Source organism: Prenolepis imparis, unplaced genomic scaffold, assembly GCF_030444845.1.
Source record: "Prenolepis imparis isolate NDT839.2.m4 unplaced genomic scaffold, iyPreImpa1.0 SCAF_59, whole genome shotgun sequence".
Classification (NCBI taxonomy): Eukaryota; Metazoa; Arthropoda; class Insecta; order Hymenoptera; family Formicidae; genus Prenolepis; species Prenolepis imparis.
In genome coordinates, this window is record NW_028141217.1 from 105,449 (window position 1) to 129,726 (window position 24,278).

The window sequence follows — 24,278 nt, forward strand, 5'->3', positions numbered from 1 at the left end:
TTGCAACTCGACGACGTATTTGTTTCAACGAACATGTAGTTTAACATTAATATTGCGTTATTTAACATGAAATGTATTAAATTCGGCGTGCGCGCGAAGAGAGAGAGAGAGAGAGAGAGAGAGAGAGAGAGAGAGAGAGAGAGAGAGAGAGAGAGAGAGAGAGAGAGAGAGAGAGAGAGAGAGAGAGAGAGAGAGAGAGAGAGAGAGAGAGAGAGAGAGAGAGAGAGAGAGAGGAGAGAGAGAGAGAGAGAGAGAGAGAGAGTGAGAGAGAGAGAGAGAGAGAGAGAGAGAGAGAGAGAGAGAGAGAGAGAGAGAGAGAGAGAGAGAGAGAGAGAGAGAGAGAGAGAGAGAGAGAGAGAGAGAGAGAGAGAGAGAGAGAGAGAGAGAAAGATGCCTACTAAATTCGGAATAATTATTAAATAATAAGCAAAATTATCTCGGCGCATGAGAAACGATAGACCACACGCATCGAGCGGCGAGCGGTGAGCGACAAAAGACACGCGACATATATACCGCGCCGAAAAAGTATTATTCCTTTGTATTTTCGGCGATATGAAAATGATGCGAAAATGATGACGATGTCGCGTGTCGCGTGAGGGACACCCTGCATATATATATACAGCAATGTATATTTTTACAATAATTCCGTTCAACATTAATTCGAGAGAATGATGAATACGCTCATGCATGCACGATTTATGATACTAAATTTTTATAATCAGCTTGAATCCCTTTATCAGTTGCAACTTGACGTATTTGTTTCAATGAACATGTAGTTTAACATTAATATTGCGTAATTTAACATGAAATGTATCACAATTCGGCGTGCGCCCGAAAGAGAGAGAGAAAGAGAGAGAGAGAGAGAGAGAGAGAGAGAGAGAGAGAGAGAGAGAGAGAGAGAAAGAGAGATGAGAGAGAGAGAGAGAGAGAGAGAGAGAGAGAGAGAGAAACAGATAAAGATATATGTATGTACATATAATTTAATGATATGATACTTTCTGATTCATGCATGATATGTATATATGAAGCGACAGAAAATCTATAAAATGCATAACATGAAATATGATTTTCTTGTCGTTTTTTCATACGCATCATGCGTGAATCAGGAAGAATCATATGATTAATTTTCATATATACATATATCTTTATCTGTTTCTCTCTTTCTCTCTCTTTCTCTCTCTCTCTCTCTCTCTCTCTCGCGAGCACGCCGAATTGAGATAGATTTCATGTTAAATTATGCAGTGTTAATGGTAAATTACACGTTATGTTCAAATAAATACGTCGGCAAGTTGCAAATGATAAAGGGATCCACGTTGATTATAAAACAATCTAGTATCATAAAATCGTGCGTATATGAGCGTATTCATCGTTCTCTTTACTAAATCTAGAATGAAATCATTGTAAATATACATTGTTGTATATATATATGCAGCGGTGTCCTACACGCGACACGCGACATCGTCATAATTCTTACATCATTTTTCTACCGCCGGAAAAACAAATTGATAATACTTTTTCGGCGTGTATTATATGTCGCGCGTCTCTAATCGCTCGCCGCTCGAAACGGTAGACCGCACGCTTTGAGCGATGAGCGACGAAAGACACGCGACGTATATGATATCGCGCCGAAAAAGTATTATTACTTTGTTTTTTCGGCGATATGAAAATGATATGAAAATGATGACAATGTCACGTGTCGTGTATAGGACATTCTGCATTTACATACAATATTATATATTTATAATAATTCCATTTATGATTTATTCGAGAGAACGACGAATACGATCATGCACGCACGATTTATGCTACTAGATTGTTTTATAAACAGCGTGGAGCCTTTATTATTTGCAATTTGCCGACGTATTTATTTGAACATTAACATGTAATTTAACATTAACGCTGCCGAATTTAACATGAAATCTATCTCAATTCGGCGTCCGCGCGAAAGAGATTATTATACTTATTTCTTAAGATGGTGCAGGGAGAGAACAAAATAATATGTATCTAACTGTAACAGATTTTTTATATGGAAATCTCATATGTATTTCATAGTAAATACATGAAGGGAAAGATAATGTATAAATATGTAAAGATGAAAATAATGAAACTGAATGTTATATATATTACTCAATATCTTTTATTAAAGAGGTTATATTCATGTAGTATTTCATAATGATATGTGATGTAAGATAATAATATACATTTTTTGTTTTCTTGAATGGTTTTTCATAGAAATTTTTCATAGAAATTTTACATATTGAATTTGTGAAAAATATGTGTAGGTGTTCACAATTCCAATTAGATTCAAAAGAAACATGTGTATTGTGTACATTAAAATGACAAAATTACGGTGCTAAAGATTAAGAAATACATAATAATCTTAATTATACGTATTAATATAGTGTAATATAAAATTTTCAATTATAATAATCTGAAAATATTATTAAGATGTGTTTGTAATACCTCTAATCATATAAAGAAACAAGTAAAAAATGTAATAAATATAGTAATACAACAGAAAATGATAATTATACAACAGAATGGTAATTAAAATCATTGCTCACAATGTATGTAGAACTTATTTTAAGTAATTACTTATTCATTTTTATGACAACACAAAATTTGATATCTTTTCTCTAGTTATAAATAAGGAAACTTAATATTCTCGATTTCAGCAAAAATAAGAGAACCTTGATACATTAATCATGTTTACTTATTTATTTTTATGACAACACAAAATTTGATATCTTTTTCTCTAGTTATAAATAAGAAAACTTAATATTCTCGATTTCAGCAAAAGTAATAGGACCTTGATACATCAATCATGTTTGACTAAATTCGCAACATCCTTAAAGTTAAACTTTAATCCTTAAAATTTAGCAATAATATAAATCATAAAGAACATGTGATAAATTAATTAATATAATATAATATACGAGATATTGTACTATAGTAACTACGCCTTCACAAGGTCCTTCTAGAATGAGATAGTTAAATTGAAACCAAAAGATAGAATAAGATTTACTTATGAACATCTATAACATTGACGAACTAACGCACACATCTATATATTAGCATATCTCAATGTACAGGTGTACAAAAACAAAAAAAAGATATTGAATCAGAGTTATACTGTGTATAGTACATATAAAATTAATTTAAAATTATATATATATATATTATATAAAGTATTAAATTATATAAATTTTAATTAAAAAATTTAAAATTTAAGTGATATGAAAACGTTTTATATTGTTTTAAAAAAAATCAGAATTTCTTTACAGGCGTTAATAAAATGTTTTGTACGAAATTGCAAACTCTTCCACTATTGTTGTTTCAGGTTTTTCTGCTTATTATGCAACCACGTTTTGATTTGCGGCGATGTACGACGAGCCAGAGAAATATATTTTTTCTTTACTTCTTGAATCTCTTTTAGAGACGGCAATGTATTATTTTCCATATGTTGTGCAAACGCAGAAAGAGCTGCTTTTTTCTCAAATTCTGTCCATCGTACTCTTTTTGTTTGTCCATAAGGAGATGCTAGAGGAGCATAGAGAATATTATTGAAATAATTTAACGAAATAACTATACTATTTGTTCTCGACTTTGACATAAAAATAATACGTTGATTGCTATGATCATTCCTATATCCCATATTCAACGATAATAAATTATTTAAATAGAAATGCTATTTTATTTTACTTATTTACTTTTAATTTTGAATCGCAATTATAAATAGTTTTAGTATAAATATTGGCAAATGTTATAGATTATGTAAACAAAACTAAGTTCTGTATTTCGGTAATAAAAAAGGAATGACAAAATATAATTACTTGCAGGCACTAATTAAATAGGTAACTTTTAAGAGTTATATTACAAATATGTAAATGAGTATCATTTTTAAGAACAAATTGACATAATAAAAGAAACTGTATATTATTGTAATTCGTACAGTTATTGATTGAAAGCAGATATGAAAAATTACTTACTACTACGTTTCCGTTTTCCACCTTGTTCATCCGTTTGCTTGTCAGAATTTTTGAAATGATTTGATGTCTCACATAATGAAATATCTATAATAAACAGCAGTTATTAAAACATTTACGAAATTACAATATAGAAATTATAATATTGTAATGCTCGTTTTATTATCATGATATCATTACGATATCAAAATAATATACAAAAAGAATACTTTAATGTAAAATAAATAAGCATCAAAACAACATAAAACTAATTAAAAATGTAAATAATGTAAATCTTAATATTATAAATTCTATGTTTTACATAATGATTTAAGCAAATAACATTACTTCTTTCATCACTATTATTGTTAACTTCAACTAAGTTATCTTCTATTTCAGAATCACTGTCCGATATCGATTTATTATTCGTATTTTGTGCATTTCCTTCTGATACTGCTTCTAAGTAGCGGGAAATTTTCAGTATATCTCTGCTTGCTATTGGTTGCCTGTAATGATCTCTGTGTATTTTATCAGCATGACCCATAAAGGTGGCAAGATCGGAAACATCAGTATCATTCAGATTAAATTGAATGCAGTGTGTTGCAATATGTTTTCTTAATGTTGTACCGCGTAAAGTAGTTGATTGACTTGCGTTACATTGTTCGGCAAATGTACGCATTAAAACACAGGCTCTCAGGTATCGGTGTCTATCTTTGTCGACAGCAGGTAGTCCAAAAATATAAGGGTTTTTCTTTGGTACATTAGCTTCTTCACGATATTTCAAGATTAAAGTGATGCAATCAAATAACTCATTTGACAATAAAACAGGCACTGTGCGTCCCAGTTTTCCTCTGATGCAAAATCGAACATATTTCTCTGCAATTTTTCTATCTTCCATCGATAATGATTTATAAATATCACTGTACATATTTTTATTTACTTTTTCATAATTTTCAAAATCTTCTATCAGTGCTCGCTCAATTTCTCCTGCTCGTCGTCTATTAAAGACATGTGTTGAAGTTAATGTTACTTCTGCTAAAGAAATCCATTTCTCATATGAAAAGGACTCTTTTAATGCTGCATATGCTTCAGTTCTCATTTTTGCCAAATGTGTGTGTAATTTTTTAATATCTTCCAATGACGGGAGATTTATTTTCTTGTGCCTTTTATGTGCGGACTGCGTTTCAATAACTGTTTTGTTGACACTCGTACCTATATCCACAACTAACAGTTTTAAAAAGTCTTTAACTAATTTTTTCTTCTCTTCATCTTGAGTCTTGATGCATTCCATAATGAGAAGATTTCCTATATGCTTAATAAGTGTTGACAAGTTAGCCGCTACTGCAGGAGTTTTATAAAGTTGTTCTTCATTGTCATATCCTGCAACTATATTAATTGCTGAAATACAGTCGTCATATATTTGTGGATGATACAGCGACTGAAAATCTTCTATATTCGTATTTATCTCTTTTAACGCTATAAGAAAACGGCCTAGTAGACGCAATCGTGCACGAATCATATCATGCTGATGTTGGGATTTATATTTAACACACAACTTATTCGCATATATAATCAATAATTTGTCATATCTCACAATACGTGTTACATCATCTTCTCGCATAACAGGAAACACTGTTTTCCTTAAACACTCACTTGCTATTGAATGTATTCTACCAGTGATTTTTCTTCCCATCATCATAATATTTTTATTTTTTCGAAAATCTTTCTTAAGACAAGCTCGAGCATGATGACGTATTGTGCTTTTTGCGAAAAATCCTTTACATTTTACGCAAACAACAAAATCTTTAGCAGTCTTATTAGATTTCTCATTTGGACGTCTGCATACAATTAATTGCCCAGTATTAAATTCTGAGTTGGTGTTAAATTTAAAATTACCCATTTTTCGAATAGTCTCTATTATTTTCTTCCTTTCTGGGTTTTTTCTAGGCAGAATGGCAAATTTTTTTACATCAGGCTCGTTAGAGTGTACTGTTTCCAAATGTCGTGCAAGCTGTGATTGCAACTTCATACAAAAAGTGCAATAATTTTGTTTTGATTTTAAATTAGACTTTTGAACATACATAGCTTCATCGTTACATGCTGATGTACCAACAACATTTGTACTTGATGTATCAAAACTGGAAGTGGATGAAATACTTCTGTTAACAATTGGCACTTGCTTTTGAGGAGATTTGCTATATAAAGAACTGTGTTCTGAAGGTATATATTCTTCATCATCACTTTCGTCCTTATCATTATCTAGTATCAAAGAAAAACAAAGAAATTATATAACTATGAACAAAGGACACAACTCCCATATCATTGAAAAATTAAAGCACACAATATTTGTATGTCAATGTATATATTACCAAAAGATAAAAAATAATGTTCAAAGTAGAGGTAATAAAATTGATTTATCTTAATTTTAATGTATTTCAAATATACAGAGCACAATATTGCATGAATTACATTACTTAAATTTATAATTAGTCTTGTAAAAGTTTAAATTTATAATTAATCTTGCAAAAGTATAAATTTATAATTAGTCTTTATAATTAAAATCACTAAAAACTTAAGATAAAATTAATGAAACAAAACTATTGCGCTTTTTGCATGAAGTTGCAATCGCAGCTTGTACGTTATATGAAAATAATAACAAGCTTGATGTAAAACAGTAGCAACGTCAATGTTATAAGAATTATGTCCATTAATATATATATCATATATTACACATATAATATTGTGAGATTTATTAATTTATAAAGAAAAAGAAAACAAAACTACATACTATAAGACACTGGCAACAATTTCTGGATCAGGCATATCATCTCGGCAAGGAGATAACACACTTACACGTCCTGCATCAGTTTCTGTATGATTTATTGAAGATATAAAAATAGATTAGTAAATAATATCTAAAATAATCCGTGTTTACAAGATTATACTTTAAACAAATCTTAAAATGTCAGTTTATAAATACTTAATAAAAACTTAAATTGTATTACTGTATTATCATATTTATTTTTATTTTGTCTAAAATTTTATCATTTCTTATGTGTATTTGAAACTATAAAACCTGTTTTCTCTAAATTTATATAACTGGAGATACAATCTTTTATCTCTAAAAAATATAAATATACATAAACATTAATGTTTATATTTTAATTTAAGTGGTTTTCTATTACTTTTGTGATATGCTCAGTGTTGTGCTTAGATGATTTTAAAATTAGCTAGATAAAGATGAGATAAAAATATTTAAATTAATTTTAGATAAATGATAATTTTGTTTTAAATATATGTATCTAAATAAAAGGTAAAATTATATGGCAATTCATCTAGATAATTTTCTAGATAATAATTTTTAAGACTGCTTATATAAACATAGTTTAAAAAAATGTAAATTATAAAAAGGATATAAAAATATATGTATTTATATTTCTACTTATAAATTTTTATGACTTATTGCTTAAGTTCTACTATTTAAGTATTTTTATGTGCTATGATTCTAAATCAAAATTATCTGAAAATTATTCAAGATAATTTAGTAAAAATAATAGTTTTTCTCATCTATGATGCAGATATACATAATACATATTTTTATTATCTATATCTATATAAAGATAAGATGACGCCAAAGTTTCATCTAGATGATCATCTATATAATTTTATTCAGATAACAGCAAACACTGGACATGCTTATATATGCATATATATATATATATATTTTTTATTGCATTTATTCCTTATTTTTTTATAGTTTGTGTATATTTATATTTGTTTATGAGTTTATATTTTTATATAAAAATAATTCAATTTCTACATACCAGTCATGTTAAAACTTAATCTCCTAACACACTCCTTATTGATTATAACAGATCCATTAAGTGAATCTGCAAACAAAACATAAGATTAGACAAACGGACAAATACATTTATTCAACAATGCAATAAAACATTGCATATTATTTAAAATGTAAAAATATGAAACAATATTTAAAATTTAATTTTAACAATAATGCATACCAGATAAAGAAATATTTGCGTCTGCTGTTTCAATATTATCATTCATGAAAAAGTTATTCGGCATGACAGTTTCAATGGTCTCATTTTGATTTGTAAAGATTATTGTGCCAATATCTAAAACAATATATATAAGAAAAAATATTATTTCATACAGATGATAAAATAGCGCTTAGAAATATAGTTGATAACATTATCGAAACTTACCAAAATTTGCTGAGAGATCTGTACTCTCTTGATAATCACAGTTATCAATAATCACGGTAATTTCTTCTCTCGCACATTTACCAGTATTTGATGTAACATTGGTCATCTCCTCATTACAATCTCTGTTTGACACAGATTCATTATTTTTATCGCTTTCATCCATAGAAACTATTATGTGAGATTCATCAGTATTTGATGAAACATCAATCTTTTTAGCAACAGACTCCTTTTTTAGTATCACAGAATCAATGCCTTTGTTTTTATCTATAAGACTTATCGAATTAATATCTACGAGAGAAGAAATACAGATGATTATTGCATACATATGATATATAAAATAAGTATTACAAATATCATTAATATGAGCTAAACTAAATAATTGGAAATGTGCACATTTACCAGTATTTGATGCAACATCGGTCATCTCCTCATTACAATTTCTGTTTGACACAGATTCAATATTTTTATCGCTTTTATGCATAGACATTATTATGCGAGATTCACCGGTATTTAATAAAACATCATTCTTTTTAGTAATAGACTCCTTGTTTAATATCACAGACTCATTGCCTTTGTTTTTATCCATAAAACTTATCAAATTAATATCTACGAGAGAAGAAATACATAATTATCGCATACATATGATAAAATAAGTATTACAAACAACATCGATATGAGTTAAACTAAATAATTAGAAATGTGCACATTTACCAGTATTTGATGCAACATCGGTCATCTCCTCATTACAATTTCTGTTTGACACAGATTCAATATTTTTATCGCTTTTATGCATAGACATTATTATGCGAGATTCACCGGTATTTAATAAAACATCATTCTTTTTAGTAATAGACTCCTTGTTTAATATCACAGACTCATTGCCTTTGTTTTTATCCATAAAACTTATCAAATTAATATCTACGAGAGAAGAAATACATAATTATCGCATACATATGATAAAATAAGTATTACAAACAACATCGATATGAGTTAAACTAAATAATTAGAAATGTGCACATTTACCAGTATTTGATGCAACATCGGTCATCTCCTCATTACAATTTCTGTTTGACACAGATTCAATATTTTTATCGCTTTTATGCATAGACATTATTATGCGAGATTCACCGGTATTTAATAAAACATCATTCTTTTTAGTAATAGACTCCTTGTTTAATATCACAGACTCATTGCCTTTGTTTTTATCCATAAAACTTATCAAATTAATATCTACGAGAGAAGAAATACATAATTATCGCATACATATGATAAAATAAGTATTACAAACAACATCGATATGAGTTAAACTAAATAATTAGAAATGTGCACATTTACCAGTATTTGATGTAACACCGGTCATCTTCTTATTATAATCTTTGTTTGGCACAGATTTATTATTTTTATCGCTTATTTCATTTATAGACATTATTATGCGAGATTCACCGATATTTAATGAATCATCAATCTTTTTAGTAGTAGACTCTTTGTTTAGTATCACAGAATCATTGCCTTTGTTTTTATCTGTAAGACTTATCGAATTAATATCTACGAGAGAAAAAATACAGATGATTATTGCATACATATGATTTATAAAATAAGTATTACAAACATCATTGATATGAGTTAAACTAAATAATTGGAAATGTGCACATTTACCAGTATTTGATGTAACATCGGTCATCTCCTCATTACAATTTCTGTTTGACACAGATTCAATATTTTTATCGCTTTTATGCATAGACATTATTATGCGAGATTCACCAGTATTTAATGAAACATCATTCTTTTTAGTAATAGACTCCTTGTTTAGTATCACAGCCTCATTGCCTTTGTTTTTATCTATAAGACTTATCGAATTAATATCTACGAGAGAAAAAATACAGATGATTATTGCATACATATGATTTATAAAATAAGTATTACAAACATCATTGATATGAGTTAAACTAAATAATTGGAAATGTGCACATTTACCAGTATTTGACGTAACATCGGTCATCTCCTCATTACAATTTCTGTTTGACACAGATTCAATATTTTTATCGCTTTTATGCATAGACATTATTATGCGAGATTCACCAGTATTTAATGAAACATCATTCTTTTTAGTAATAGACTCCTTGTTTAGTATCACAGCCTCATTGCCTTTGTTTTTATCTATAAGACTTATCGAATTAATATCTATGAGAGAAGAAATACAGATGATTATTGCATACATATGATATATAAAATAAGTATTACAAACATCATTGATATGAGCTAAATTAAATAATTGGAAATGTGGACATTTACCAGTATTTGATGCAACATCGGTCATCTTCTCATTACAATTTCTGTTTGACACAGATTTATTATTTTTATCGCTTTCATCCATAGAAACTATTATGTGAGATTCACCAGTATTTGATGAAATATCAATCTTTTTAGCAACAGACTCCTTTTTTAGTATCACAGAATCAATGCCTTTGTTTTTATCTATAAGACTTATCGAATTAATATCTACGAGAAAAGAAATACATGATTATTACATACATATGATAAAATAAGTGTTACAAACATCATTGATATGAGTTAAACTTACCACAAAATTTTAGAAAATTAGTTCTTTTGCATAATATATGTGGTTTATTTGTTATAATATTTTTTTTAATATCTTGCAATATATCTTTATTATCTGTAATATTGAAGAAATATCTGTTAACAAAAAAAGAAATTGAGAATACATTAAAATGTATTCTCAATTTCTTATTTCATTCGTAGATATATTTCTACGTTTATATTTTATTATATCATAAACAATCGCATCGTTACTGCTTACTATTCAATCTGGGATTTATGTATATATTTGTAATGTAATATAAATGTTAATGACATGCAATAATAGTAATATAAAATATTGATATGAGACATATATTTAACTTACCATTTTTTGCTAAAATAGTTGCTAGGTACCTTCGGTAATCACTATATTTAGCTTTTGTAACATTTTTTTTAGTCGTAATTTGGTTAGATTTGCACACATAATAAATATCATCATAAAACTTTACTAACGTATACATATTTATATTAAATTTTAATATTATCGTATAAAATGTATTTGGTAGTAGAATTAATACTATAATACTGTATATACTCAAATGAATTAACATACTTCTATTGCACACAATTCGCACCTCATGGCTGATTAGGCCTAGACGAAAGGACGAAGGCAGCGTTCAACAACGTATATATAGTTACTCGTTATGGCGCTTTCACAGTTGACGCGATAAGCGATAAATAATTGCTTTCAAAAGAATTTTTTAACTTATTTTTGGAGTGTCGTTAAAACAACCATTTTATAGAAATCAGTGGTGTCGTTATAATAGCCAAATAGTATAATGTGTTGTACATAATTTTGTACTGTCGCTGTACTAGCCAATCTGTACTTAATTGCTTATACATATGTACCAGTGCATTTTATCACAAAATCATAAGTAATGTATACATCAGGAAGTCGATGTACTCTTATGTATACAATAAAATGTTTGATTTTTTGATGTCGTCAAAATAGCCAATTGACATATATATATATATAATACTTACTAATATTTTCTTATTGCCACTTTGGTATCGCAAGCGGCCTCTTGCAAAATCTTCATTTTTTTTCATATAATTTAATAAAATTATTTTTTGTTTCTCTGTAACGTTCATTTTAATTAATTTTTTAAATACTTTTTCAAATAAGTACTAAGTTTGAAGTCTCTAAGTTTTTATGCTTAACCTCACTTTTTTGATGGCAGAGAATGAGACGTAAATTTGTGTCGTTCTCTGCCATAACCTTACTTTCTTCGGCGTGAAAATGTGAAAATGTGAGATCACTATCCCGGAAGTGGATGCCTAGTGATCTCGCAGTTTCACTCGACACAACCGTAATTGGGCGAACAAAGTCACGTGAGATGAGAAGGTGAAAAGTGAGTGAGCTCACCCAAAAACCGTAATCGACTCCCAGGGCCATCGAACACGCCGATCGATATCGAAAAATCGATGACTATAGGTCGAACCTTTCCTACGCAAGGTCGATATTTTGTCACGTAGTAACAAAGTGGGCGGGAATGTTTAAAACGCTGAAAAGGAGTTGCGATATAGAGAATTAATAATCATTGTTTCTGTCCAGCTGTAATTGTCGAGCTTGTCCTTATTCGGTTTTCTTTTGGTTTAAAAGGGCAAATGAAAATGAGTAATAAATCGTCACGTCAGTTCTGTCAACAAAAACATCAAACAAAATAAATAGCTAACAGTCATCGCAACCGTCTCGCAGATATCGATATCACGAGAAACAAGCACGGCCGCATCACGTGGGCCTTTAAAGGCCAATCGATCGAGCGATCTAACTCCTCGCGCATGTCAGGAGCACGCGTACTCCGCGCAGACATGAGACGGCCAATTACACGCGGCGCCCTTGGGTCACCTCGACCAAGTTTTAAAACTATGAAAACTATTGGCGCTTTGCTATAGGGGAAGCTCCGTTGTCGAAACAATAAAAGGAGCTCAACCCGATCGCCGCCAGGCCTTTTTTGGCAATACCGCTTTCGCAACCGCATATCCGCTGAGTTATTATAACTGCTAAATTACCGCTCTCAATTGATACGATTTTGACATCTGAAAGAATTAATTGTTAGAAAAGTCATTAGTGTAATTATTGTAAATCTGTTTTCGTAAAATTAAACATTTCTTGTTACGTAACGTGGCTAATCTATTCTCTCCTGCTTTCCGTCGCTTCACTTTAGTCTTTTCTTCGCGCGCTCTCGAACAATTTGTTTTTATGAGCATACAAAAAAATACATACTTTTATTAATTACATCTTCGATATGAAAAACAAAATGTATATACTTGATTTCCAATACTGTCTAATTTAATTTAGTAGATACTTGAAATTTAAAGATAAAAAAAAGAAAAATTAAAAAAATTATAAGATGTTAATATTTAAATAATAAATTAATTACATATAACAATAAAATAAATAGATCTATATACATATATTATAATTAAATAAACTTGAACTATTTATTTTGTTAACTTACCTGTCATTTGTGGATGTTTTAGAAGGATGCTATTAGATTCTTCAGAGTATTCAGAGTCTTCAGAATTTTCATAATATTGTATCTTGGTCTTTTTTTTAACCATTTCGTCTTCTGAGAAAATAATTTTAAGTATGAATTAGTATATACTCTTTGTCAAATACACTACATTATATTATAGTGTATTTGACGAAGAATATACTTATGATATATGTATTAAACATTAATATTTACACAATAACTACAGAAATATTTGTTTATTGAAACCTTTTAATTGTTTTTGTTTTGTTGAGGAGCTGTTATTTTGGTCGCAATCATCACTGCTGTCACTGTCATACAGACGATTTTTTATCCTTTTTCTTTTTGTTTGATTCTCTATTTCTGAATTTAAATCGGATGCAGATGTGTATTCAGCTTTTTTAGTTTTTATTCTTGCTACATTGTAGTTATCTAAAATTATACAAATTAATGTTAAAACATTATAACGATCAATAGCAATAATATATATTTACTTCTAGAAAAATAATATTAATTTAAATATTTTTTAAAAATAAAGAAATAAAAAAATACTACTAACCATACGTGCTATTTCGGAACGTTTTAATATCGTAACATGGCCAACATGTATTTCGTTCCATGTTTTTTCGAATCGCTGCGATAATCTGCTCATATTTAAATGGAGGCCAATAACATTTGTTGTGTTCAATCCAGCCCGATGGTACTGCTTCAACAGTATTATCTGTTGAAAACTGAACTATTGTCCACGTTGGTTTCTCCATCCTATATAGATAAATATAAAAACAAAAGTACACATTTTTTGACGATTGTGAAATCTAACTATTAAAAATATTTGATATTTTCAGCAAAAAAACTAATAATTGATCAATATTATTTATAAATAACAAACGCAGATTATACATTAAGATATAAAATAGTAGGGAAAATATTGTATATATAATTATTATAAATTATTACATCTAATCTGTCCAATTATAATTATGTAATAATAACTAACAACAAGTAGTGCTAATAATAACATATATGTACTAAAGTAATAAAAGATTTAAAACAGATTAACAAATATTTCTGATACTAAAACAAAAATATTTTTCAATAACTTTGAAAGATAATAAAAATATTTTTGTTCTTTATTATATTGTTTTTATGATTTTGTGAAAATTATAATATAAAATGGAATAAACAAATAAAATAATATAAACTAAACTAATTTTGTATATTTTGAATTTTAGGTAATAGCAATAAATTTTAAATCTTATCTATAATTCAGCATGTAATAAAGGAAAAACAACGTATGTATTTTTCTTTTTCAACATTCTAACACACTTATGCGCAACTTGGTCCAAATTCCAAGTCTGTAAATTGCCTAAATTACAGACTTCATAAATGTTTAATTTTGAAGATTTGCAGGGTTTAGTATAAAAATCTTTAAGGGTCTTATATTTTTTTGCAAGTACAATAATATTCTCGTTAGAAGCAGCAAAATTGAGGATAACTATAATACTTCCATCTAATAAACAACAACAATTATCAGGTTCTTTATTTGTTAATATAAATTTTTCAAACACAATTTTACTAAATTGATTATAATTGTGACAATTAATAAGTGGACCATTGCAATGCGGATTTAAAAGTTGAGGTTTATGTTGTCTTATTTTTAGATTAGGATTTATATAATTATTTTGTTCACTTATCCGGCAAACAATTTGCTCCAAAGGCTTATCATTTTTACGAATCATTTTTAAAATTGATTGCATATAATTCTCAAATGGAAAAGCACTGAATTGTTGTAGTGGTCCGAATTTTTTTACGTCATCACAAAGATGTAATAAATTATGTGTATTATGCGATGCATTTTCTTTACCGTACAAAATAATTAATGATTCAACGTAATATCGTAATAACAATGTTGCATAATCTAAATATAGTTCAATATACTTTGAATTTGATAAGATAGTAGCAGCTACGTGTAATGTTACAAAATTTAAATATTTATCGCGACTTAATACAGTTTTTAATACAACTGGCCCAGTATATAATAAAAATGTTCTATATTCAGTAGCTTTCCATCTTTTGCTTTCTAATATTGATCTTGGTTTTCTACTAAACTCATATGATATGTTATATCTTTGCTTTTCTAAAAACGTTGATATTATAGATTGTTGTTGCGATGATAATTTAGCACGAGAGAGATATTTTCCATGGCACCATAACGAAACTATTTTTTTAACTTCTCCTAGAAAAAGTAAATGCATTGGATCTGATGGAAAATCAGACACTATATCTATATTTGGAATTAATTCTAATATCGATGTACCTGTATGATGATCTGGCTGTGATTTTAATCTAAATTTTTTGTCTGTTTTTGCATTTAAAATTTCTAAATACGGAAAGCATACTCTATTTAAATAATATTCGCCTTTAGCTTCACACTTTGTACATGAATAATAACTTGAATGACCTTTTGTATATTTTATAAAAGATAGAGCTGGTACATCACAAATAAAAGCTTTAATTTTAAATGGATATATTATTCCGTTAACTGTTATACCATGCGTAATTAAATCTTGAGCTTCATTTACAAAAGATTCTAAAAATTTATTAGCATCTTTAGGGTTTTCATACCCATGATAAATTCCAATAATACCAACATTGTTGTAATTGTTAGATAAACTACATAAAATAGGGTAAACTTGACTCCCTGAACATTTAGACAAAGGCAAACCGTCAATATTTACGATAATTTCGATTATCTCTAAATCTTTTAAAAAATGCGATGTTTCTGCAAGTTTCTCTATGCAATAATTAATTCCAAAATGATAATAGCGTCCTGGTTCAACATCCTTTGGATTTACTTTTCTCACAGTACCTAATAAAGTAATAACTGCTTAATAACTCTTCAGTTAATATGTGCTTAATAACTCCCCAGTTAAAAGAAAGAGATCTGAACGGTACAATTTGTGTATCTACCAAATAAAAATCCAACTTTATATTATATATATGTATTCATTTAGTCACACACAATCCTATTTCATTTCTGATCTTTAATCAAAGCCATTACATATTCATGTACAATTTAAATCACAGATCTACTTTACCGTTTTATTACGATGAGTTCCTCGATTTTAATATAATAAAAAGAATAAGCATGGCACTAGACCGGTACAATCTATGTATTGTATATATCTACACACAAAATAAACACCTTATTAAATGCATATACTTAGGTTAACGTCATATAACCTCAATACGAGGTTGAAGGCGTTAATTCACCAACCGGTGATAAAACTGGAAAAACCCCTATACTTAGGTTACGTTCCAAAACGTCTTCTTCGAGGAAAATTTTACTGAAAATCTATAATGCACGTAACGTACATACACTATAGTTTTTTAAGTAAAATTTTCCTCGAAGAGGACGTTTTGGAACGTAATTATAACCTTAAATAATGTTAACCCAATTTTATTTTTCATTTTTAATCAAAGCTATATTATATTCATATACAATTTTAACAATATTTACTTACCGTTTTATTCTCGAAATGCGCGCAGAAAATTAATTAATTAGAAAAAACAAGAAATGAAATGTAGAGAACGAGCAGGAGATTGCGAGTTCCGCGATAAGGCGAGACGACGAGTCGGCGGAATCGGAGCTTCTCTCGCTCATGCGCGTTAAAGAAATATACTAATTTGTTCAGTGAGAAATCGTGCAGCCGTTCGCGCATAAGCGGATAAAGTGGGGGGAGAGCGTGATATAAACCAATGTATGTTTAATATTTTTTAAAAATTACTTAATATTTTTGGAAAATTAATTATTAATTAATTTTTTACATATTAGTAAAAAAACAGACGTCCTATGAACGTCCATTGGACGTCCGTCGGTCTTAATTCAAACGCGTCTTATGGATGTCCAAATAATGTCCGAACTCGAACGGCCAGTGGACGTCCATATTTAAGTCACTGATGGATGTCCGAAATCGGATGTACAATGGACGTCCATTTTATGTCCATGGACGTGCGGACGTAAAAGGGACATAAAATGGACGTCCATAGGACGTCCTGTGCTATCTGGGTACTGTGAGAAAAGTAAATGCAAAGAATGTTGAACCAGGACGCTATTATCATTTTGGAATTAATTATTGCATAGAGAAACTTGCAGAAACATCGCATTTTTTTAAAGATTTTGAGATAATCAAAATTATCGTAAATATTGACGGTTTGCCTTTGTCTAAATGTTCAGGGAGTCAAGTTTACCCTATTTTATGTACGAGGGTTGTCTGAAAAGTTTCCGACCTAACAAAGATACAAGACATTTTTTCTTCAAATTAATTTTTATTTTTCTACATAGTCTTCTTGTAAGTCTATACACTTCTCCCAGCGATGCTCCCATCTCTTCAACCCGTCCAAATAGTACTCGGCGTCTTTCTCTGCAAAATAATTGTTTACGAAGGTGATGGCCTCCTCATTCGACGAAAATCTCTGTCCTCCGAGCGCAACTTTTAGCTTAGGGAAAAAAAAAGTCGCTTGGGGTTAGATCTGGTGAGTAAGGAGGGTGGTCAAGCAGTTCAAACCGTAATTCGTGGATTTTCGCTATGGCAACCGCTGAGGTGTGAGACGGCGCATTGTCTTGGTGAAACAAAATTATTTTTTCTGCAAATGTGGCCGTTTTTCCGCAATTTCTGCCTTCAGCTTGTCAAGTACTGATGCGTAGTATGCTCCTGTAATGGTTTTTCCTTTTTGAAGATAATCGATTAAGATAACTCCATGACTATCCCAGAAAACAGTTGCCATCACTTTCCCAGCCGAAGGAACAACCTTTGCTTTTTTTGGAGCCGATTCCCCCTTCGCAGTCCACTGTTTTGACTGTGTTTTTGTTTCTGGAGTATAATGGTGTATCCAAGTTTCATCTACAGTAATTAATCGGCGCCAAAACTCTGATTTATTGCGCCTAAACTGCGCCAACAGAGCGTTGGAAATGTTCATTCGAACACGTTTTTGGTTCAAAGTGAGCAAACGCGGCACCCAACGCGCGGACAGCTTTCTCATGCCTAAATCTTGATTCAATATGTGACAAACACGTTCTTTGGACATGTTCATAGCCTCTGCTATCTCTCTAACTTTAATTCGACGGTTGTCTAGCACCATTTGGTGAACTTGAGCGATATTATCGTCAGTGGTTGCAGTTTTTGGACGTCCCGAACGTTCATCGTCACCCAAGCTGGTACGGCCACGTTTAAATTCAGCAGCCCAAAATTTCACGGTGGTAAATGATGGTGCAGAGTCTCCGTACACAGCGTCCAACTCGTCTTTGATTTGCGTAGGCGTATTGCCTTTCAAAAACAAATATTTAATGACAGCTCGATACTCGATTTTTTCCATTTTCACAAAAATACATCGACTCACTCAAATGATTGTCAAACAACAACTGCGCGTCCAAAATGGCAGAAATTTTGGTGAGTACCTTTCAAAGCATGCGCAAACACATTCCCCAACTTATGTTTACGAGTGCTGCCATCTTCATGTTGAGGTCGGAAACTTTTCAGACAACCCTCGTAGTTTATCTAACAATTACAACAATGTTGGTATTATTGGAATTTATCATGGGTATGAAAACCCTAAAGATGCTAATAAATTTTTAGAATCTTTTTAAAATAAAGCTCAAGATTTAATTACGCATGGTATAACAGTTAACGGAATAATATATCCATTTAAAATTAAAGCTTTTATTTGTGATGTACCAGCTCTATCTTTTATAAAATATACAAAAGGTCATTCAGGTTATTATTCATGTACAAAGTGTGAAGCTAAAGGCGAATATTATTTAAATAGAGTATGCTTTCCGTATTTAGAAATTTTAAATGCAAAAACAGACAAAAAATTTAGATTAAAATCACAGCCAGATCATCATACAGGTACATCGATATTAGAATTAATTCCAAATATAGATATAGTGTCGGATTTTCCATCAGATCCAATGCATTTACTTTTTCTAGGAGAAGTTAAAAAAATAGTTTCGTTATGGTGCCATGGAAAATATCTCTCTCGTGCTAAATTATCATCGCAACAACAATCTATAATATCAACGTTTTTAGAAAAGCAAAGATATAACATATCATATGAGTTTAGTAGAAAACCAAGATCAATATTAGAAAGCAAAAGATGGAAAGCTACTGAATATAGAACATTTTTATTATATACTGGGCCAGTTGTATTAAAAACTGTATTAAGTCGCGATAAATATTTAAATTTTGTAACATTACACGTAGCTGCTACTATCTTATCAAATTCAAAGTATATTGAACTATATTTAGATTATGCAACATTGTTATTACGATATTACGTTGAATCATTAATTATTTTGTACGGTAAAGAAAATGCATCGCATAATACACATAATTTATTACATTTTTGTGATGACGTAAAAAAATTCGGACCACTACAACAATTCAGTGCTTTTCCATTTGAGAATTATATGCAATCAATTTTAAAAATGATTCGTAAAAATGATAAGCCTTTGGAGCAAATTGTTTGCCGGATAAGTGAACAAAATAATTATATAAATCCTAATCTAAAAATAAGACAACATAAACCTCAACTTTTAAATCCGCATTGCAATGGTCCACTTATTAATTGTCACAATTATAATCAATTTAGTAAAATTGTGTTTGAAAAATTTATATTAACAAATAAAGAACCTGATAATTGTTGTTGTTTATTAGATGGAAGTATTATAGTTATCCTCAATTTTGCTGCTTCTAACGAGAATATTATTGTACTTGCAAAAAAATATAAGACCCTTAAAGATTTTTATACTAAACCCTGCAAATCTTCAAAATTAAACATTTATGAAGTCTGTAATTTAGGCAATTTACAGACTTGGAATTTGGACCAAGTTGCGCATAAGTGTGTTAGAATGTTGAAAAAGAAAAATACATACGTTGTTTTTCCTTTATTACATGCTGAATTATAGATAAGATTTAAAATTTATTGCTATTACCTAAAATTCAAAATATACAAAATTAGTTTAGTTTATATTATTTTATTTGTTTATTCCATTTTATATTATAATTTTCACAAAATCATAAAAACAATATAATAAAGAACAAAAATATTTTTATTATCTTTCAAAGTTATTGAAAAATATTTTTGTTTTAGTATCAGAAATATTTGTTAATCTGTTTTAAATCTTTTATTACTTTAGTACATATATGTTATTATTAGCACTACTTGTTGTTAGTTATTATTACATAATTATAATTGGACAGATTAGATGTAATAATTTATAATAATTATATATACAATATTTTCCCTACTATTTTATATCTTAATGTATAATCTGCGTTTGTTATTTATAAATAATATTGATCAATTATTAGTTTTTTTGCTGAAAATATCAAATATTTTTAATAGTTAGATTTCACAATCGTCAAAAAATGTGTACTTTCGTTTTTATATTTATCTATATAGGATGGAGAAACCAACGTGGACAATAGTTCAGTTTTCAACAGATAATACTGTTGAAGCAGTACCATCGGGCTGGATTGAACACAACAAATGTTATTGGCCTCCATTTAAATATGAGCAGATTATCGCAGCGATTCGAAAAAACATGGAACGAAATACATGTTGGCCATGTTACGATATTAAAACGTTCCGAAATAGCACGTATGGTTCGTAGTATTTTTTTATTTCTTTATTTTTAAAAAATATTTAAATTAATATTATTTTTCTAGAAGTAAATATATATTATTGCTATTGATTGTTATAATGTTTTAACATTAATTTGTATAATTTTAGATAACTACAATGTAGCAAGAATAAAAACTAAAAAAGCTGAATACACATCTGCATCCGATTTAAATTCAGAAATAGAGAATCAAACAAAAAGAAAAAGGATAAAAAATCGTCTGTATGACAGTGACAGCAGTGATGATTGCGACCAAAATAACAGCTCCTCAACAAAACAAAAACAATTAAAAGGTTTCAATAAACAAATATTTCTGTAGTTATTGTGTAAATATTAATGTTTAATACATATATCATAAGTATATTCTTCGTCAAATACACTATAATATAATGTAGTGTATTTGACAAAGAGTATATACTAATTCATACTTAAAATTATTTTCTCAGAAGACGAAATGGTTAAAAAAAAGACCAAGATACAATATTATGAAAATTCTGAAGACTCTGAATACTCTGAAGAATCTAATAGCATCCTTCTAAAACATCCACAAATGACAGGTAAGTTAACAAAATAAATAGTTCAAGTTTATTTAATTATAATATATGTATATAGATCTATTTATTTTATTGTTATATGTAATTAATTTATTATTTAAATATTAACATCTTATAATTTTTTTAATTTTTCTTTTTTTTATCTTTAAATTTCAAGTATCTACTAAATTAAATTAGACAGTATTGGAAATCAAGTATATACATTTTGTTTTTCATATCGAAGATGTAATTAATAAAAGTATGTATTTTTTTGTATGCTCATAAAAACAAATTGTTCGAGAGCGCGCGAAGAAAAGACTAAAGTGAAGCGACGGAAAGCAGGAGAGAATAGATTAGCCACGTTACGTAACAAGAAATGTTTAATTTTACGAAAACAGATTTACAATAATTACACTAATGACTTTTCTAACAATTAATTCTTTCAGATGTCAAAATCGTATCAATTGAGAGCGGTAATTTAGCAGTTATAATAACTCAGCGGATATGCGGTTGCGAAAGCGGTATTGCCAAAAAAGGCCTGGCGGCGATCGGGTTGAGCTCCTTTTATTGTTTCGACAACGGAGCTTCCCCTATAGCAAAGCGCCAATAGTTTTCATAGTTTTAAAACTTGGTCGAGGTGACCCAAGGGCGCCGCGTGTAATTGGCCGTCTCATGTCTGCGCGGAGTACGCGTGCTCCTGACATGCGCGAGGAGTTAGATCGCTCGATCGATTGGCCTTTAAAGGCCCACGTGATGCGGCCGTGCTTGTTTCTCGTGATATCGATATCTGCGAGACGGTTGCGATGACTGTTAGCTATTTATTTTGTTTGATGTTTTTGTTGACAGAACTGACGTGACGATTTATTACTCATTTTCATTTGCCCTTTTAAACCAAAAGAAAACCGAATAAGGACAAGCTCGACAATTACAGCTGGACAGAAACAATGATTATTAATTCTCTATATCGCAACTCCTTTTCAGCGTTTTAAACATTCCCGCCCACTTTGTTACTACGTGACAAAATATCGACCTTGCGTAGGAAAGGTTCGACCTATAGTCATCGATTTTTCGATATCGATCGGCGTGTTCGATGGCCCTGGTGCTGTCGCAGTCGGCGAGGCCGTGTGTTGCGGCGCTGTGGTTGGCGGCTGCGCGGAACGCGGAATGCGGCACGTGGCAGTTGCGAGCCACGTGGAGAGAATTGCGATTATTCCGAAAATAATTCGATTCGTGGGATTGCGCGTATGTGAGTGATAGGGTGCTTTCCGATTCACGCATGATGCGCATGAAGCGACAGAAAATCGTTCCATTTCACGCTAATGCGTGTATTAGGTATGAGATAGTAAATTTGTAAAAATATAACCTAGATTCTTATCCTTTTATGCGCATTTAGCTGCTTATTGTCCGAGAACGTAAAAAGACTTTACAGATGAAAATTTTCTATGCAGTTTAATTAAAAAATAACAGAACAGAAAAAGTGAATAATTACAACACCTAATATTGTAAATGCAGGAAAATTAGGTAAGATATGTTTTCTGTAATAATATATATATATATATATATAATATATATATATTAAATATAAACACTTATGTAATTGTAATTCGTATTTTTATACTTTGTAAAATATTTTTGTAAATAATTATCTTTTTTTGCATGAGATATATCTAAAAAATAAAATTTTAATTTTTAGTCACATGGCAGTCAGAAAAATATTACCAGTTATAAATCATATTCTTGATGATACATCATCATCTTCCTCATCATCATCATCTTCCTCATCATCATCATCTTCATCTTCATCAGACAGCGAAGATGAAGTTAATATTTTATGTGATTTTCAAATGCTAAGTACATTACTTAATGAAGAGTTGCGTGAAGAGGCTATACGACGGATTAAAATAGACAATTATGTAGAAAGTGTTATTCCCGGATATTCAAAACATGTATTCAAGGAAAATTTCAGGTATAATAAGGCTAAATAATGGGTGCTTTCTTGCAACAACACAGTGCGACACAGGAGTATCATTCTATCTTTATTGTTCATTGGTATTGAAAAAAGGTAGAATACTCTGTGTCGCACTGTGTCGTTACTGGAAAGCACCCAATGAATAAATTTGTAATTTATTTATTTTCATATTAATTTAAATTTAAAATGGACAAAAATGACTTGTGCTGCAATTTTCAATAATTCTATAAATATTATAATTCTAACTCATAAATATACAAACAGAATACTAATATATATTTATTATTATAGTTTATTATACAATTAAATATATTAAATATATTTTTACAGAATGTTTCCAGAAACCTTTGAAAGCATTTTATCGTTAATTGGTCCTATATTAAAAACAACTAATAGAGCAAGTGGTAGAAAACCCATTGATGCAAAAACTCAATTTCTTGTTGCATTATGGTATATGTCAACATCAGATTCCTATAGGTATGTATAAATATCGAAAATAAACATTATCATTATTAGTAATTAGAATGATAATGATCAAATATTTAGAATATTATTATTGTATTCTGTTTCAGATCTGTTTGCGAAAAGTTTGGTATTGGAAAAGCTACAGCTTTTAGAGCTCTAAGACGTGTTATTTATGCTCTCTATTGTTTGGCACCTAGAGCGATTGAATGGCCTAAATATCAACATGCTATTAAAGTTATGAATGGTTTTGAGAAGATATCTGGTTTTCCAAATGTTATCGGTGCAATAGATGGAAGCCATATTAGAATACGTGCACCTAAAATTGATTCAGTGTCATATATTAATAGAAAAGGTGATTATT

The 24,278-nt window shown here is 29.7% G+C and overlaps 4 protein-coding genes across 8 annotated transcripts in view; 1 reads left to right on the top strand and 3 right to left on the bottom strand.

Annotated features, from left to right (window-relative positions):
- LOC145947271 (uncharacterized) overlaps positions 1-22,487 on the top strand; it is a 101,592-nt gene extending 79,105 nt beyond the window's left edge. The window contains exons 3-6 of the mRNA XM_083057083.1: positions 20,731-20,933; positions 21,061-21,243; positions 21,397-21,507; positions 21,930-22,487. Coding sequence (XP_082913209.1) covers positions 20,732-20,933; positions 21,061-21,243; positions 21,397-21,507; positions 21,930-22,093 — 660 coding nt within the window. The 5' untranslated portion in view covers position 20,731 and the 3' untranslated portion in view covers positions 22,094-22,487. The remainder of the gene's footprint in view (positions 1-20,730; positions 20,934-21,060; positions 21,244-21,396; positions 21,508-21,929) is intronic.
- On the bottom strand, positions 3,224-6,105 carry LOC145947265 (uncharacterized). Its single transcript, XM_083057075.1, has 3 exons — positions 4,314-6,105; positions 3,990-4,073; positions 3,224-3,540 (listed from the first exon to the last, which is right to left on the bottom strand). The coding sequence occupies exons 1-3, from the start codon at positions 6,046-6,048 to the stop codon at positions 3,326-3,328; spliced, it is 2,034 nt and encodes a 677-aa protein (XP_082913201.1). The 5' UTR covers positions 6,049-6,105; the 3' UTR covers positions 3,224-3,325.
- On the bottom strand, positions 6,094-11,340 carry LOC145947264 (uncharacterized). 5 transcript variants are annotated; one of them, XM_083057073.1, is made up of 14 exons: positions 11,115-11,340; positions 10,773-10,865; positions 10,484-10,690; positions 10,166-10,372; positions 9,848-10,054; positions 9,527-9,712; positions 9,215-9,421; positions 8,903-9,109; positions 8,591-8,797; positions 8,192-8,479; positions 7,988-8,101; positions 7,790-7,855; positions 6,754-6,835; positions 6,094-6,224 (listed from the first exon to the last, which is right to left on the bottom strand). In XM_083057073.1, coding segments are annotated over exons 1-14 (2,298 nt in total). In that variant the 3' UTR covers positions 6,094-6,223. The 5 variants fall into 5 exon arrangements, with proteins under 5 accessions (XP_082913199.1, XP_082913198.1, XP_082913197.1 ...); XM_083057072.1 differs by having other exon boundaries at positions 6,095-6,224; positions 9,527-9,736; positions 10,166-10,348; XM_083057071.1 differs by having other exon boundaries at positions 6,096-6,224; positions 9,527-9,736; positions 10,773-10,856.
- Positions 12,666-16,409, bottom strand: LOC145947269 (uncharacterized). Its single transcript, XM_083057082.1, has 5 exons — positions 16,365-16,409; positions 13,826-14,028; positions 13,516-13,698; positions 13,252-13,362; positions 12,666-12,829 (listed from the first exon to the last, which is right to left on the bottom strand). Exons 2-5 carry the CDS (start codon positions 14,025-14,027, stop codon positions 12,666-12,668), a joined length of 660 nt encoding a protein of 219 aa, XP_082913208.1. The 5' UTR covers position 14,028; positions 16,365-16,409.
- Positions 22,488-24,278: the final 1,791 nt, after the last annotated feature.